The 17651-nt window shown below is 61.5% G+C and overlaps 1 protein-coding gene across 20 annotated transcripts in view; it reads left to right on the top strand.

Annotated features, from left to right (window-relative positions):
- Window positions 1-17651, top strand: part of KIF1A (kinesin family member 1A) — a 109539-nt gene that overhangs the window by 29454 nt on the left and 62434 nt on the right. For all 20 annotated transcript variants that reach the window (XM_057301561.1, XM_057301559.1, XM_057301560.1 and 17 more), the window contains 8 exons: window positions 2349-2425; window positions 3442-3621; window positions 4357-4422; window positions 6243-6421; window positions 7661-7772; window positions 8947-9024; window positions 9654-9719; window positions 10156-10173. In XM_057301561.1, coding sequence (XP_057157544.1) covers window positions 2349-2425; window positions 3442-3621; window positions 4357-4422; window positions 6243-6421; window positions 7661-7772; window positions 8947-9024; window positions 9654-9719; window positions 10156-10173 — 776 coding nt within the window. The remainder of the gene's footprint in view (window positions 1-2348; window positions 2426-3441; window positions 3622-4356; window positions 4423-6242; window positions 6422-7660; window positions 7773-8946; window positions 9025-9653; window positions 9720-10155; window positions 10174-17651) is intronic.

Genomic DNA, 17651 nt, shown 5'->3' with positions numbered 1-17651 from the left:
TGTGGGGATGGGGGCCAGGCCTGTGCGGGGAACCCGACCTGAGTGCAGCCGGGTGAGGCGAGGGGGGGGATGGGGCAGGAAGGGGTGTGGGGATGGGGCCAGGCCTGTGCGGGGAACCCGACCTGAGTGCAGCGGGGTGAAGCGAGGGGGTGGATGGGGCAGGAAGGGGTGTGGGGATGGGGCCAGAGTGCGGCGGGGTGAGGGGATGAGGTGGACACGGTGGGTGTTGCTGGCTTGAGCAAGGGGCTCCAGGCCTCTGTGTCAGAGCTGGGAGGCCCAGCCGGGCTGTGCTAGGGAAGGCGCTGCAATTGTTTCCACAGCACTGGTTGATCGTGCTGGGGTTCTGGAGGCGGTGCCACGGGTGCTGTTGGGTCCCGGCAGGCACTGAAGTCGGGACAGCTTGGCCTTCTCTCTGCCTCTGCTCCTGGCCACAGCACGGACGTGGCCCCTCTCACCTCCGAGGACAGGGCTGTGATGGTCAGTCCCCGGCTCCCTCCTGCTGGCTGCCCAGGGTGCCTGGGTGTTTCCCAGAAATCCTCAGGCCTGGGATGGGGGCGCCGGTGGGACCTGAAACTGGATCTGCCCTGGCGACAAGGCTGCCAGTGATGCCTGTGCTGTCAGCAAGACGCTTGGCCAGAGATCACAGCCCAGGTGCCTGCCCACAAAACCACCGAGCCTGGGGCAGCAGCAGAGTGTGGACAGGCAGAGGGGGTCTCAGTGCCCTGAACTACCATAAAGAAGCACCGCAAACAGAAGTGTGCTGTCTCGTGATTCTGGAGGCCAGAAGTCTGAGATCAAGGTGGTGGCAGAGGTGGCTGCTCCTGAGCCATGAGGGGCACCTGTCCAGGCCCTCCAGCTTCTGGGGCTTGCCGGCTGCTTCTGGTGTTCCTAGCTTGTCATCACCCTGATCTCTGCCCTCATGTTCTCATGGCACCCTCCCTGTCTCCAAATCTCCTCTTTTATAAGGACATGGCAGCACTAGATTAGGGCCCGTCTTCATGGAGTAGGACCTCATCTGAACTAACTACATCTGCAGCAACTTTATCTCCAAATGAGGTCCCGTTCTGAGATACTGGGGGTAAAGACTTCAAAATATGAAATTAGGGGGACACAGTTTAACTCGTAACTGGGGCATTTTGTTCTCCGTGGTCCTGGTGGCAGGTCCCCAGGGTGCATGCTGGCACGGAGGGTGCGGGCATCCTGGAGGCTGTGCCGCTGGCCCCCAGCCCACGCTGGCTGAGAAAAACCAATCCGGGGCAGACAGAGCCTCATCTCCAGCCTTCATCTCCAAGCATAGGACGGTGCCATGAGGGCTTCGTTCTTCAGGTTTGCTGATGTGATGGTGGTGGTCTCCGGGGGCTCCCTGACCAGGAATGGCCAGTGTTCCTCCTGGGTGTGAGAACCTGGGAGGGGACTGCCTCAGGCCTCCAGGCCTCTGTCAACACCAATTCTGGGTTCAGACAGTGTTCCAGGGGGCAGCGGGTCCTGTCCTTCCGGCCACTGAGGACATGCAGCCTGCAGGGTCCAGGCCTGTCCAGGGCCTGGGAAATGCTGGGGGCAAGGATGGAAGGTGGCAGTGGGTGTGCTGGGTCCCTGAGATACTTGCAGGCTGTGTGGGTGGGAGGAGCTCCTGGGACACTCATACTGGGACAGCTCCTGGGAAACCCCCCCAGGCACCGGCTGTGGGCGGGGGCATCATCACGTGTTCATGGATTTGTTCTGGGTTTGAGGAACAGATATTCTGTGAGCACTGCCTGAAGCCAGCCCAGGGTGCCTGGGACTGGGCTTGAAGTTGGGTGGAGGAGGGAGGGGGAGGAGGGACTCTGGCAGAAGACAGTCCCATAGAGCTCTGTCTGGAGTAGCAAGCCTAGAAGAACCGCACAGGCGTAACACAAACGTGATGGACGCCCAGGCTTCCAGCGCTTCTCGGGCACGTGCACGCTGAGCCGGAGCATAAAGGCCTGAGCAGGGGGCGGGGCAGGGCAGGGGCTCTGAGCCCAGGGTGGACGCCAGAGATGGAGGGGCTGCAGCTTGCAGGTGGGAAGGATCCTCCCCGGGTGGCTGCCTTTGAGGGGAGCCAGTTGCATTTGGCGGGAGAATGACACAGAGCCTTGCAGGCTGGTATGGTGGTACCCTTGGACATCCATGGGTGGCAGGGTCCACCATAAGGAGGGGGCAGAGACAGCTCATCTGCCTGGGAGTGGGGTCCTAGGTCCCCTCCAATTTGGGGGCCTGGCTTGTCTGGGGCCCGAGGCCTCTTAAGACCATCTCCCCACCTTGGAGTGTAGATGCCAGCTAGTCAGGGGCCCTCCCAGCACAGCGCTAACCACCTGTGTTCCCTCCCACAGCCATTGTTAACCCCAAACAGCCCAAGGAGACACCCAAAAGCTTCAGCTTTGACTACTCCTACTGGTCGCACACCTCAGTAAGCCGGGACCCCGGGTCGGGGGAGGCGGGGGCAGCAGTGCGTAGGCCATGTGGCCCTCGGGGTCCCTCAACCTCTCTGAGCCGCTCATTCCTCTCTAACTGGGGCGAGGACCCCACCCTGCTCCCCTGGAAGGTCACCCTGAGCGGCCCATGCAGGGTCCTCAGCGAAGGCAGTGATGGAGGCTGCAGGAACTGAGGGGCCTTCAGCTCCGTGTGGGTAGTTTCCAGGGTCAGAGCTGTGTGTCCGTCCATCTGCTGGTGACTTTTCCCCCAGACGTCCCAAAGTCAGAATGCCCAAAGCTGACCCTGAGCCTGTCTGGAAGCTGTGCCCTGCATGCTGGGAGCCCAGGAGACCCCTGGACTCTTCTCCTTCCCTCCTCCCCGATCCAGTCCACACTGAGCCCTGTCTTCCACCTGCCACCTCCCGGACCCTTCTAGAAGAAGGCATGCAGCCTCCTCATCTAAGCCCCTCATATCTATATCTCTGAACACCTTCCCCCCATAACAGCCCCAGGGCTCCCCGCTTCTGCCTTCCCCATCCAGTCCTTCCTCCTTCCAGGATGACCCCCAGCTAACCACCCTGTCCCCCTGCCTAAAGTGCCCCACTGTCCTCAGGACAGTGTCCAGGCGCTGTAGCCCAGCCTGTGGGGTCTCTGGGCCTTTGCACCCTGTCCCCAGTCTCAGCTCTTGTCACCCCTGCTTGTCACGGTCACATGGAACTTACTTTGGCTTTGAGGTCCCACCTCTGGGCCTTTCACAAGCTGTTCCCTCTGCTGGAACCCGTCCTGCCTCCTGCCTGGCTGGCCGCTCTTCATCCCGCATCTGTGACACAGAGGGCTTCTCCTCCAGGAAGCTACCCCACAAGGCAGGAGTAGGATGGGGGGCAGGCATCCCTCCCCGCTGTGCTGCCCTGGCACCCTGAGGCCCTGGGCATCCCCTGGCTCCGCAGACATGATGGGCTGAGCCTCGGGTGCCCCCAGCCTCCTGCAGCTTCATTCCTTCCTCGTCCTCCAGCCTGAGGACATCAACTACGCGTCGCAGAAGCAGGTGTACCGGGACATCGGCGAGGAGATGCTGCAGCATGCCTTTGAGGGATACAACGTGTGCATCTTCGCCTACGGGCAGACGGGTGCCGGCAAGTCCTACACCATGATGGGCAAGCAGGAGAAGGACCAGCAGGGCATCATCCCACAGGCACGAGGCGGGGGGCGGGCGGGGGCAGCCCTGGCAGATGGGGCGGGACCAGCTGAGGCTGAGAGCTCCGGGCCAGGCACCCCTGAGAGCAGCCCCCAGAGAGCAGGGAGTCAGAAGGGGAAGGCCAGCTGGGTCAAGAGTGGGGCTGGGGCAGGTGAGAGCCAGATGTGGCCGTGAAGCTGCAGACCCAGGCCCCAGGTGCAGGAAGGGCCCTGGCCTTGGACAGGGTCCACCTTGATCATGTGCCTAAGACACAGCAGCTGGGAGAGCCCTGGCTGGGGCAGCTGATCTCTGAGGGTGTGAGGGCTGGCAGTGTGGGCAGAGAGAGGTGCTCAGGACAGGGGTGACCAAACACCAGACCCAGCAGCTCCTCATTTGCTGCAGGAACCCTGAGTCCCCAGCCATTCCCCTGGGCAGGTCTCTGGACGTGAGTTGGTCACTAGTACTTTGCCTGCTGAGGGAAGGGAGATGGCTGGGATGTCTGTAGGATGGCAGAGCCAGGGGGACGGGCAGATGACCCACACCAGCCAGGGACCCCTGAGTTAAGAGGGAGACACTGGCTCCTTGGCTACAGACTTTCTCAGTGCCTTTACCATGACGTGTGTGGTGAGGGTGCAAGAGGGGCCTGAGAGGGTGGCATCCCGCCTGGCGCAGGCTGCCCACAGTATCGCAAGGGGCAGGGATCCAGGGAGCAGCCCCAGCCCTCCCCGGCTGACTGTCCTCCCATTCCTGCAGCTCTGCGAGGACCTCTTCTCTCGGATCAACGACACGACCAACGACAACATGTCCTACTCCGTGGAGGTAGGGCTCCTGCCTGCTGTCGGCCGCTGGGGCAGGGCTGGGAATCTGGTGTGGCTGGCAGTGCTTTTCATGTCCTACTCGGTGGAGGTAGGGCTCCCCGCCTGCCGTCGGCCGCTGGGGCAGGGCTGGGAATCTGGAGTGGCTGGCAGTGCTTTTCTGATGCAAAGTGAGTGCCCACCACGGGTCTGCAAGCCCAGCTTGTCGCTCACTCATCCAAGTGGCAGGCAAGACGGCGGGCCTGGGCAGGGCCCGAGACCCCCAAAGCACAGAGCGATGAGGTGATCCCCACCTGGCAGGTGCTTCTCCAGCAGCTGCTCTGTGCCAGGGCATGGGCAGGTGCCTCAGAGCTCAGGGCCTGGCCATGCCTGCCATGGCTGGGGTGGCCCTGGCATGTGTGTGTCCTAGAGCCCAGGATGGCCGTGGTGAGGGAGGCCACATTGACACCCCTGCCTCGAACATACACACAGGGGCTGCAGACTGGGAGCCCTCTGCTCAGCAGGCAGCGCCCACCCTCTCTCTCAGGGGTCCTGATGGTGGCCCCCACCCTCTCACTCAGGGTTCCTGATGGTGGCCCCTACCCTCTCACTCAGGGGTCCTGATGGCGGCCCCCACCCCTCACTCAGGGGCCCAGCAGGCAGCCCCCACCCCCTCACTCAGGGGTCCAGCAGGCAGCCCCTACCCGCTCACTCAGGGGCCCAGCAGGCAGCCCCCACCCCCTCACTCAGGGGTCCTGATGGTGGCCTCCATCCCCTCACTCAGGGGTCCTGATACTGGCCCCCACCCTCTCACTCAGGGTTCCTGATGGTGGCCCCTACCCTCTCACTCAGGGGTCCTGATGGCGGCCCCCACCCCTCATTCAGGGGCCCAGCGGGCAGCCCCCACCCCTTCACTCAGGGGTCCTGATGCTGGCTCCCATCCCCTCAGGGGTCCTGGTGGTGGCCCCCACCCTCTCACTCAGGGGTCCTGATGGTGGCCTCCATCCCCTCACTCAGGGGTCCTGATGGCGGCCCCCACCCCTCATTCAGGGGCCCAGCAGGCAGCCCCCACCCCTTCACTCAGGGGTCCTGATGCTGGCTCCCATCCCCTCAGGGGTCCTGGTGGTGGCCCCCACCCCCTCACTCAGGGGTCCTGATACTGGCCCCCACCCTCTCACTCAGGGTTCCTGATGGTGGCCCCTACCCTCTCACTCAGGGGTCCTGATGGCGGCCCCCACCCCTCATTCAGGGGCCCAGCAGGCAGCCCCCACCCCTCATTCAGGGGTCCTGATGGTGGCTCCCATCCCCTCAGGGGTCCTGGTGGCGGCCCCCACCCCCTCACTCAGGGGTCCTGATGGTGGCCTCCATCCTCTCACTCAGGGTTCCTGATGGTGGCCCCCACCCCCTCACTCAGGGGTCCTGATGGCGGCCCCCACCCCTCATTCAGGGGCCCAGCAGGCAGCCCCCACCCCTTCACTCAGGGGTCCTGATGCTGGCTCCCATCCCCTCAGGGGTCCTGGTGGTGGCCCCCACCCCCTCACTCAGGGGTCCTGATACTGGCCCCCACCCTCTCACTCAGGGTTCCTGATGGTGGCCCCTACCCTCTCACTCAGGGGTCCTGATGGCGGCCCCCACCCCTCATTCAGGGGCCCAGCAGGCAGCCCCCACCCCTCATTCAGGGGTCCTGATGCTGGCTCCCATCCCCTCAGGGGTCCTGGTGGCGGCCCCCACCCCCTCACTCAGGGGTCCTGATGTTGACCCCTACCCCCTCACTCAGGGGTCCCCCCAGTGGCAGCCCCACTCCCTCGCCTCAGGGGTCCCTGATGGCCTGGCTCTGCCCTGCAGGTCAGCTACATGGAGATTTACTGTGAGCGCGTCCGTGACCTCCTGAACCCCAAGAACAAGGGCAACCTTCGCGTGAGGGAGCACCCACTGCTGGGGCCCTACGTGGAGGACCTCTCCAAGCTGGCTGTCACCTCCTACAATGACATCCAAGACCTCATGGACTCAGGGAACAAGGCCAGGTGGGTGGAGGGGCTCACTGGACCTCCCTGCCCTCCTGTCCTGCCGCCTCTCCCCGGAGGAAGCCCCTTCACCTCGGTCCTGGCCCTTTTTGGTAGGGTCCATCTGTGCCCCCGTGGAGGTGTGGTCTCCTGAGCCCAAGGTCGTTTAGGCCTGTGCCAGCCCGAGAGAGGCCGAGGGCTCCCCCTGTGCAGGGGACACTGTCACCTCCATGGGGCTTCTCCTTCATGGGGGTCTGCATCCTCCAGCTGAGGTGCCCGGGGTGTGCTGGCAGCATCTGTGGCTGCTGCTTCGGTGGGGCAGCTGCTCTGCTAGTCCCAGGGGTCCACATTCTGTGTGGGGGCCAGTGTGCTGGGGTCAGGGTGCATGTGGGGAGGGTCGGCTGCACCGTGCTGCAGCCATAAGCAACCTGGCTCCTTGGACTCTGCTGCCCTGGGCCTCCTGCCCGGGATGCCCTGTTTGTCATGGCAACAGACCCCCTCTGCCACCCGGGACTTCCTGAGGGTGAGGTGATGGCCCTTGTCACTCTCAGCTCCTGAGGTCGTGAGTCACACTCTGCGCCATCCTGCACCCCTTTGGTGGCCCCACAAGGGCTGGTGGGTGGGGGTGCTGTTCCTGATGAGGCCCACAGCGCACCCTGGCCGTCATTGTGACTCCATGCTGGAGGTGGGCCCTGCGCTGCCACATCCTGTGTGCTGAGTCTTGGTAACCTTCCCTGAGGTCCCTGGCAGGTCAGGGTGGCATCAGGACCAACTCCAGGCCACCCTCAGCAGCCTTGGGCTTCCTGTTCTGGAGGACCCTGCCGAGACCCATGCCACCTCCTGTGGGGTGTGGCGGGCTCCTTGGGCTTCCCAGAGCCGCGGGTGTGGGCCGTGGTAGGGTGGACAGTGGACAGCCCTTTCCCCCTTCCCCTCCCATATCATGGCCCTGGAGGGCTCCTGCCCAGCTGGGCACTGCATGGGCTTCTCTGTGCCCAGGAGTGGAAAGCTTTTGCAGTCACTGCTGCCCTGAATATACCAGCAAGGGCTGGGGCTGAGGACGCCACTGTGGGCAGGTGGCCATGGGCCCTGCTGGAGTCCTGGCAGGAGGCGCCATCAGTGCCAGGCCCAGCAGGGCAGCCCTTGGGGTCTGGGGGAACTGCCCCCCCCGCCGATGACCTGGTTCAGAGGGCTGGCACCACTGGCGATCTTGCACCCGGCCACAGGACGAGGGGTAACCGTGTGTGGCTTTCTGCTCCTCAGGACCGTGGCGGCCACCAACATGAATGAGACCAGCAGTCGCTCCCACGCCGTCTTCAACATCATCTTCACCCAGAAGCGCCATGACGCAGAGACCAATATCACCACGGAGAAGGTGAGTGAGTGGCCTCACAGGCAGTGCCACCAAGGGCAGTGGCTGGTGGTCAGGGTAGGGGTGGAGGTCAGGCCAGTGGGGGCAGCACAAGGACGTCAGGCCCAATGCTGGCCTGTGCAGGGCGGGCAGTGTCCTCACACTTACACTGGCACCAGGTGTGGACGTCCCCCGCCCTGCACCAGAGGCCCTTCTCCCATGCCTTGGCATTCTCCATGGACCAGGCCAGGGGGCCATCTTCTGGGGCTTTTGCCTGGACAGCCAGTCCAGGCTTACGGGAGGGGCAGCGGGAGGGCACCCAGCCTCTCCCTGACCATCTCTTACTCTGTCCCCTGCCCTCATGCCCCAACTGTCCAGGCCCAGGGGCACCTCAGCCACCACCTGGTTGGGGGCTCGCCCAGGCAGCCGTGTGGGGAGTGCAAAGGGGCTGGGTGGAGTGAGGGCTGCTCAGTCCCTGATGGTGCTGGAGGTCCGCCAGGCACATCCTCCTGACCGGGACTCCATGAAACAGTGAGCGGGGGCTCAGGATGGCTGAGGTGGGTTGGGGGACAGACGAGGGTGAAGCTGGATGAGGTCGGCCCGGCTGCCTGCCCCGCTGCCCTCACTGGTGGGCACTGAGAGGGTCCTGCGGTGTCCGTGGGCAAGTCCTGCCCTGTAGCTGTGGCTCAGGAGGGGCCAGGCCTCCCGGTGCAGGGCCTCCCACCCCAGACTGCGGGTGCCCCTGTTGGGAGCCTGGCCGGTGCCCACCTCGCTAGGTGCAGCCATGGCCCGTGTGGTGGCTGAGCAGGGCCAGGGCCTCCTGGAGCTGGGTTCTAATCCAACCACGGACACTGAGTACCATCTGTGGAAGTGGGGACAGTGACAGTCGCACCTCGTGGATGCCGTAGGGAGCGAGTATGCCCTTGTGTGAAAACCACCCAGCGTGTGGTGGCAGCGCCCGTGCTCCCCTGGGGAGGTGGCTGGGCACTCACTCAGGCAGGGCCTTGGGAGAGCTGGGACGGAGGTGCGGGTGGAAACTGCAGGGTCAGGACAGCTGGGCCTGGGGAGGGGCGGCGCCTTGCAGAGGGGACGCTTGGCCAGGGCTCCTTCAACAGCTGTGGAGACCTTGCCCAGGGGTCCTGGGATGCCCCCACGCATCTTGTGGCCTTTCCTGCATGTGACGCATCTGCTGTTTCAGGTGAGCAAAATCAGCCTGGTGGACCTGGCTGGGAGCGAGCGGGCCGACTCCACGGGAGCCAAGGGCACGCGCCTCAAGGTAGGGGCCAGGCCGCCATGCGGGGACCCGTGTCCACATTTGGCCTGCTCCAGAGTGGGTGGCAGGAGGGCTCTGTTGGGGACCCGGGGGCCTGGGCCACCCTGAGGGTGAGCCTGCATAGGGAGGGTGGGCATAGGCTGGGGTCTTGGGCTGCCAGCAGCCGAGGGCCATGCCCGGGGCACCAGCGCTGGGCACACAGGTCAGGGGTTTGGCGGGACGGTGTCCTCTTTCGGGCCCCAAGGACCTTGCGCCCAGAGGCCAGGTCTTCCCTGGGGAGATTGGGGCACCACCCAGGAAGCAGTGCCGGGGTCGGGAAGGAGTGTGTTTCCTCGACCCCTGCTGGCCTCAGCACCAGATGCTTGGGCAGGGGCCCCGGAAGCATTTCAGGGGGACACGGGATGATATCAGGGTTTGCATGGGGCTGAGGGCAACACTGGGGGACATGCTCCTGGCCAGAGGCTCCAGCTGGCTTTCTGCCAGGGCACCCCATGCCCAAGTGGCCCCAGAGATCAGCAGCTGCAGTGGTGGCCTCCACTCCACACCGCACAGGTCCACCCAGGGCATCCCTCCAGAGCAGGAGGTGCCACGGGTCCCCAGCATCCCAACCCCACTGTCTTTTCTGCCCGCAGGAGGGGGCCAACATCAACAAGTCGCTGACCACCCTGGGCAAGGTCATCTCCGCCCTGGCTGAAATGGTGAGTGGCCCGGCCCGGCTTCCATAGCCAGACCCCCAGAGGGTCTTCGGGGCCCCATCCTGCCCCTGTCACCCTCGTTTCCAGGCCCTGTGTCTGGGAGGTGGCCAGGTTCAAGGGAAAGCCCGGAGATGGCCGGAGTGTCACATGCTGGAGAAGGGGTAGGGGCTCTGGTTTCTCCCGGGACCCTCAGTTTCCCCGCCTGTAAAGTGGGGCTATGGCCACAGTTGGCCCTGTGCAGCAGACAGCCCAGGCCTGGGCCTGGGAAGGGCGGCCCTGGAGGGACCCTGCCTGGGGGAGCTGCTGTCGAGGAGACCACGGGGTGGTAGAGCCTGAGTCATGGCCAGGGCGAGGGAGCCGGGCCGCCTGCTCTTCCGCCCCCACAGCCCGTGCCAGCTTCGCTCCGGGCCTCAGCCTCTCTCTGTCTTTTCCTTTTCAGGACTCCGGACCCAACAAGGTAAGCGGCTTCCTTCAGCCCCGGGGCAGGTGCGGGAGGCTGGTGGCGGTGTCTGCCCTGCATTGGCGCCCTGTGGTGAAGGGCAGGGTGGGCAGTGAGTGCGCTGGGAGATGGGGGACGTGGGGGTGGATCCCGGGAAGGAAGAAAACGGGTGTGGGAGGCCCCGTGCGGTGTCTGTGTCTGCGTGGACGGAGGGCGTCTGGGGCGGCCTCACGGCAGGGCCTGGGGCAGGGGCCGCTGGGAGACACCGAGGTGGGAAAGGGTGGCCTGGGGGGCGTGGGGGCCCTGGGAGGAGCTGAAAGGGGCGCAGAGGAGCCCCTCGGATATGGAGAGGGCTGGGGAGCCCTGAGAGGAAGCGGGTGACAGGCGTGCTGGACTCTGAGCAGCCGTAGGCGTGACGGGGCCAGAGGGGGAGGCGGGCGCGTGTGGAGTCGGAGGTGCCGCGGAGCGCGCCACGTGTGAGGCTGCCTAGGGCGACGCTGGGGACTGTGTGAGGAACCGCGTGGGCAGCCGTGAAAGCGTTCGAGGGACCGGCAGGAACGGAGTGAGCCGGCGTGGGAATGCGTGAGACAGGGCGGGCGCCACCACGGGGATCCGCGAGGTGCTCACTGGGAAACGCACAGGGAACTCGGCGGTGGCTGTGTGGGGACAGAGAACTGGGTGAATTGTGAGGAGCTGTGTGGCCTGTGTGAGGAGTTCCAAGAGACTAAGAACACCTGGGGCTGCAGGAAGAACTGTGAGAAGGCGTGTGGCCTGAGTGGGGAACCCGAGTGGGAGCCAGGCGAGGAAACTCAGGGCCCCTGTGGGGAACTGCTGTGTGGGAACGGGAGAGGAAGCGTGTGGGAAACGGCATGGGACACCGCGTGGGACTGCGGGAGACGGAGGACCTGTGTGGGGAATTGTGTGTGGAGCGGAGTGAACTGTGAGGAGCGGTGATAACCGTGTGGAACTGTGAGAGAACGCTGGGGAATGGCGTGGGCGGCGTGGGGAGGAAGCGGAGAACGATCCGCTGTGCAGACTGTGCGGGACTGTGAGGAACTGTGTGTGTGTGTGTGTGGATCTGTGTGTGTGTGTGGAGCTGTGTGTGTGTGCGTGTGGATCTGTGTGTGTGTGTGTGTAGCTGTGTGTGTGGAGCTGTGTGGGGAGCTCTGTGTGTGTGTGTGTGGAGCTGTGTGTGTGGAGCTGTGTGTGTGTGTGCGTAGCTGTGTGTGTGGAGCTGTGTGTGTGGAGCTGTGTGTGTGTGTGTGGAGCTGTGTGTGGAGCTGTGTGTGTGTGTGTGGAGCTGTGTGTGTGTGTGTGTGTGTGTGTGTGGAGCTGTGTGTGTGGAGCTGTGTGGGGAGCCTGCAGAGAACTGTGTGTCCAACTCTGTCAGAAGCCGGAAGAACCTGTGTGAGGAGCAGAGGAATAAATGCCTCAGGAACCGTGGGGGGAACCCGAGGAACTCTGGGGGCCTGAGGGTAGCCGCGTGGGAACAGGAGCTGTGCGTGGTGCCGGGAGAGGACGTGTGTGCCACAGGGTGGGGAGCTGCGTGGAATCATGTGAGGGAACCGTGCAGAGCTCTCTGTGCAGCTACGGGAGAAGCTCTGCGGGAAAGTACGTGAGAAGCCGTGTGAGGAATTGCGTGGGGAACTGTGGGAGGATTTGTGAGAAACTGAATGTGACTGTGTGGAGAAGGCGGGGAAGCAGGCGGGAAGTGTGTGGGGAACCGCATGGGGGCTCGGTGGAGCTGGAGCTCCGCGTACTCTGAGCACCTGTGGAAATGGGAGCGGGAGTGTGTGGAGCGGTGTGGGGCCGCGTGGGAAGCGTGTGAGGGACGCTGAGGAGCCATGCAGCTGCTCGGGGCGCGGTGCTGGGCTGGGAGACACTGCGGGGAGCCAGGCGGGCGGCTGCGGGGAAAGGCGTGAGGAACCGTGTGAACGCTGCGTCAGGAATTCGGGGGATCTGTGGAAATGTGGAGGACACTGTGGGGAAGCGTGTGGGAACTCGGAGGAACTCGCGGGGGCCTGAGAGGAGCCACGTGAGCCCCCGTCTAAGGCATTGTGAGAGGATCTGCTTGAGAAACTGTTTGTGGAACTGTGAAACTGTGAAAGTGGGTGCAACGGGGCCGTGTGGACCCGTGTGGAATGCTGTGGAGAGCGGTGTGAGAAACGGAAGCACCGTGGGGCATGGGGAGGCCTGGGGGGAAACATGTGACAGCCTGTGTGTGGAGCCATGTGGGAAACTGAACAACTGGGAGGCAGTGCATGCGGCTGCGGGAGGAGCCGCAGAACCATGCGAGGAAGCGTGTGAGCCAGTGTGGGGAAGGGTGGGAACTGTGGGTAACTATGAGGAACTGAGTGTGGAACTGTGAGGAACTGAGTGAGGAAGTGAGTGTGGAACTGTGAGGAACTGAGTGTGGAACTGTGAGGAAGTGAGTGAGGAACTGTGAGGAACTGAGTGTGGAACTGTGAGGAAGTGAGTGAGGAACTGTGAGGAACTGAGTGTGGAACTGAGTGTGGAACTGTGAGGAACTGAGTGTGGAACTGAGTGTGGAACTGAGTGAGGAACTGAGTGAGGAACTGTGAGGAAGTGAGTGAGGAACTGAGTGTGGAACTGTGAGGAAGTGAGTGAGGAACTGAGTGTGGAACTGAGTGTGGAACTGTGAGGAACTGAGTGTGCAACTGAGTGTGGAACTGTGAGGAACTGAGTGTGGAACTGAGTGAGGAACTGAGTGTGGAACTGAGTGAGGAACTGAGTGAGGAACTGAGTGTGGAACTGAGTGTGGAACTGAGTGAGGGACTGAGTGTGGAACTGAGTGAGGAACTGAGTGTGGAACTGAGGGAGGAACTGAGTGAGGAACTGAGTGTGGAACTGAGGGAGGAACTGAGTGTGGAACTGAGTGAGGGACTGAGTGTGGAACTGAGTGTGGAACTGAGTGTGGAACTGAGTGAGGAACTGAGTGTGGAACTGAGTGTGGAACTGAGTGAGGAACTGAGTGTGGGACTGAGTGAGGGACTGAGTGTGGAACTGAGTGAGGAACTGAGTGTGGAACTGAGGGAGGAACTGAGTGTGGAACTGAGTGAGGGACTGAGTGTGGAACTGAGTGAGGGACTGAGTGTGGAACTGAGTGTGGAACTGAGTGTGGAACTGAGTGAGGAACTGAGTGTGGAACTGAGTGAGGAACTGAGTGAGGAACTGAGTGTGGAACTGAGGGAGGAACTGAGTGTGGAACTGAGTGAGGGACTGAGTGTGGAACTGAGTGTGGAACTGAGTGTGGAACTGAGTGAGGAACTGAGTGTGGAACTGAGTGAGGAACTGAGTGAGGAACTGAGTGAGGGACTGAGTGTGGAACTGAGTGAGGAACTGAGTGTGGAACTGAGGGAGGAACTGAGTGTGGAACTGAGTGAGGGACTGAGTGTGGAACTGAGTGTGGAACTGAGTGTGGAACTGAGTGAGGAACTGAGTGTGGAACTGAGTGAGGAACTGAGTGAGGAACTGAGTGAGGGACTGAGTGTGGAACTGAGTGTGGAACTGAGTGAGGAACTGAGTGAGGGACTGAGTGTGGAACTGTGAGGAACTGAGTGTGGAACTATGAGGAACTGAGTGTGGAACTGAGTGTGGAACTGTGAGGAACTGAGTGTGGAACTATGAGGAACTGAGTGTGGAACTGTGAGGAACTGAGTGTGGAACTGTGAGGAACTGAGTGTGGAACTGAGTGAGGAACTGAGTGTGGAACTGAGTGTGGAACTGAGGGAGGAACTGAGTGAGGAACTGAGTGTGGAACTGAGGGAGGAACTGAGTGTGGAACTGAGTGAGGGACTGAGTGTGGAACTGAGTGTGGAACTGAGTGTGGAACTGAGTGAGGAACTGAGTGTGGAACTGAGTGAGGGACTGAGTGAGGGACTGAGTGTGGAACTGTGAGGAACTGAGTGTGGAACTATGAGGAACTGAGTGTGGAACTGTGAGGAACTGAGTGTGGAACTATGAGGAACTGAGTGTGGAACTGTGAGGAACTGAGTGTGGAACTATGAGGAACTGAGTGTGGAACTGAGTGTGGAACTGTGAGGAACTGAGTGTGGAACTGTGAGGAACTGAGTGTGGAACTGAGTGTGGAACTGTGAGGAACTGAGTGTGGAACTGTGAGGAACTGAGTGTGGAACTGAGTGTGGAACTGTGAGGAACTGAGTGTGGAACTGAGTGTGGAACTGTGAGGAACTGAGTGTGGAACTGAGTGTGGAACTGTGAGGAACTGAGTGTGGAACTGTGAGGAACTGAGTGTGGAACTGAGTGTGGAACTGAGTGAGGAACTGAGTGAGGAACTGAGTGAGGAACTGAGTGTGGAACTGTGAGGAACTGAGTGTGGAACTGAGTGAGGAACTGAGTGAGGAACTGAGTGTGGAACTGTGAGGAACTGAGTGAGGAAGTGAGTGAGGAACTGAGTGTGGAACTGAGTGAGGAAGTGAGTGAGGAACTGAGTGTGGAACTGAGTGTGGAACTGAGTGAGGAACTGAGTGAGGAACTGAGTGAGGAACTGAGTGTGGAACTGTGAGGAACTGAGTGTGGAACTGAGTGAGGAACTGAGTGAGGAACTGAGTGAGGAACTGAGTGAGGAACTGAGTGTGGAACTGAGTGTGGAACTGAGTGAGGAAGTGAGTGAGGAAGTGAGTGAGGAACTGTGCGGAACTGGGTGGGAACAGTGAGGTGCTGTTGGGGAACCGTGAGGAGCCGTGTGGAGCGCTGTGTGTAGGAACGGGGTGCACACGGGCGAATGGCCTGAGGCACTGTGTGGAAAGTGTGTGTGCACCCGCACTGGGGATGGCGTGAAGGGTTGTGTGAGGAACCGTGTGAGGAAGTGTGTGAGCCATGGCGGGAGGAGCTGTTTGGGAAACGTGGGGAGCGGTGAGGAACCGTGTGTGGAACGGTGCGCAGAATCGTGAGGAAAGCTGTAGAGACGCGTGCGAGGGGTTGTCGGGGAGTGTGAGGAGCTGGATGGGAAGCTGCGGGGGCCTGCTGGGCGCCGCGTGGAGCTGTGGGAACCGGGAGGAAGTGTGTGGAAGGGGGTGGGGAGCTGTGTGGGGACGGGGGCCCGTGGGACAGTGCGAAGCCTGTGTGTGTGTGTGTGTGTGTGTGTGTGTGTGTGGAACGCTGTGCGGGAGCTGCCAGCGCCTGTTGAGAGCTCTGAGAAATGGAGGATGGCGTGAGGCCTCCCGTGGGGAGCCGTGTTGGGAAATGTTGGAGGAACGTGGGCAAGTTTCCCTGGAGCTGTGAGGAACCGTGAGAGCGAGTGTGTCAGGGACGGTGGGGACTGGCGTGTGGAGAATGGTGAGGAACGCCTGTGTAACGAGGCCCTATGTAGAGACCTAGGTGAGGATCGCGTGGAACCGTGTCAAGAACTCCACAGAGAACTGTGACACAATTGTGTGTGGAACTTGTGGGGAAACTCGATGAACGGTGTGACCGGCAGCCATCCCGCGGGTGGAGTCCGCATTCGAGTGACTGCCGTTTTCCTGAATGTATAAATAAAGGGGGGAGCAGGAGGAGCTGCGTGAAGAACCGTGTGGAGAAACGCGAGGAAGTGCGTGGGGAGCGGGAGGAACTGAGGAACTGTGTGGTGAGCTGCGAGCGGCCGCGTGGGAACCGTGCGGGGAACGGCGAGAGCTCCTTGAGGGACTGAGTGCTTGAGCGTGCGGGACGGAGATGTGGAAGCACCGCGTGGGAACCGCGTGACTGTCTGTGTGAGGGACTGGGAGGGAAAGCGCGAGGGACCCTGCGAGGGACAGTGACAGAGACTTTTGAAGGAGCCGAGCGAGAGAGTTTTCGAGGAACCGGTTGAGGAGCCAGGCCCAGAGCAGGGAGGCGAGGCCGGCAGGAGCCGGGCCCGTCTGAGGATCTGAGGTCCCTCCCGGCTTGTCAGGAGCTGCCTGGGGGAGCTTTAGTGGCAGCAGCGGGCAGGTTTTCAGTGGGGCTCACAGTGTCTGCTTTAGCCAAGGGTGGGTCCTCAGGCCATGTGCGCTGCGTGACGGATAGGTCGGGAGCAGGGTGGCCTGCTGCGGCAAGTCAGGATGGAAGGTCAGCGTTCCAGGCTTGGGATGGTGGAGGCTGGGGGGCCTAGACGGGAGAGCGGGGTGGTCCTGGGAGATGGCGGAGCACGACTGGACAGGGAGGCGGTGAGGGAGCAGGAAACCCAGGGGGCTGCCGGGCTCCTTGCTGAAGTGGCTGAATGGCTGGAGGACATTTATGTGGAAGCAAGGAATGTGACACATAGCAGAGAATTCACCCTCAGGAATTAAATAATCAAAAACCAAACTAGAGGCCGGCGCGGTGGCTCACGCCTGTAATCCCGGCACTTTGGGAGCCCGAGGTGGGTGGATCACGAGGTCAAGAGATCGAGACCATCCTGGCCAACATGGTGAAACCCTGTCTCTACTTTAAAAATACAAAAATTAGCCAGGCATGGTGGCACACGCCTGTAGTCCTAGCTACTCAGGAGGCTGAGGCATGAGAATCGCTTGAACCTGGGAGGCGGAGGTTGCAGTGAGCCGCGATCGTGCCACTGCACTCCAGCCTGGTGACAGAGGGAGACTCTGTCTCAAAAAACAAAAACAAAAACAAAACAAAAGAAAAACTAGAAATAGAGTAGAGTTAGTCCCTACCAAGTTTCCAAAGAAAAAGGAAAGCAGTCAGTTATGCTGCTGAGCTGCGAGATGGACACCCTGAAACCCTGCTCGCAGAGAAGCCAGTGCAGCATTCTGGACCCCCTTTGACCGGGAGTCTCAAGAGCTTTCAAATTTTATGTGCCTTGTGAGCTGGTGGAGCTTCTCCTGGGGTTGTCTTCAAGAACAATGATGTCTGCGTGTGCTCCCAGCCCTTGAGGTGGCATCTGCGTGCATGTCCTGGGGTGCAGGCTCCGGGGTCAGAGGCCTCATCTGCCGGCCCAGCAGGTGCTCTGGAAATGCTTCATAAGCCAATGCATACATGAACCAGTAGACATTGGAAATCACTGAAACCCACAGTTAGTGGGATCATTAAGTCAGTCACAGAGTGTCTGTCAGAAGCAATTCCTGGCAGCCATTATGTGCATGGAGTCCATATTTTAAAGAGCCAAAGAGGCAGCAAGAGCATGGAGGATGCTTCATTCTGAGGGGAGGGATGGGAGAACAGGCCGTTAGAGGAAAGCTTGTGAGCTGGCTTCTGCAGGACCATAGGGAGTTTGATGGGGGAGAGGGCAGGTGAACTCTGGGTGAAGGGGAGATTTAAGCTGGCAGGGAGGTAAGTGTGGCAGAGGCCATAGGGGCCTGGAGGGCCACATTTAGCTGTGGGGCCTTTTCCCTTGGGTCAGGAGTCGCTGATGGTGTTCGAGGAGGGGCCATGGACTCAGATGAGTCCTTCAGACAGAGTGGAGGGAGGACACACTTGCTGGTGACATCAGCACTCCTGGCCGGTGTTCAGCTGCGTGGCCCAGGGGTAGCAGGGATGGACGAGGGAGGAACCTGAAGGAC

The sequence above is a fragment of the Pan paniscus genome, chromosome 13 (genome assembly GCF_029289425.2).
Source record: "Pan paniscus chromosome 13, NHGRI_mPanPan1-v2.0_pri, whole genome shotgun sequence".
NCBI classification, from domain to species: Eukaryota; Metazoa; Chordata; class Mammalia; order Primates; family Hominidae; genus Pan; species Pan paniscus.
The sequence above is the reverse complement of the archived record's forward strand: the minus strand, read 5'-3'. Positions and strand labels throughout refer to the sequence as shown.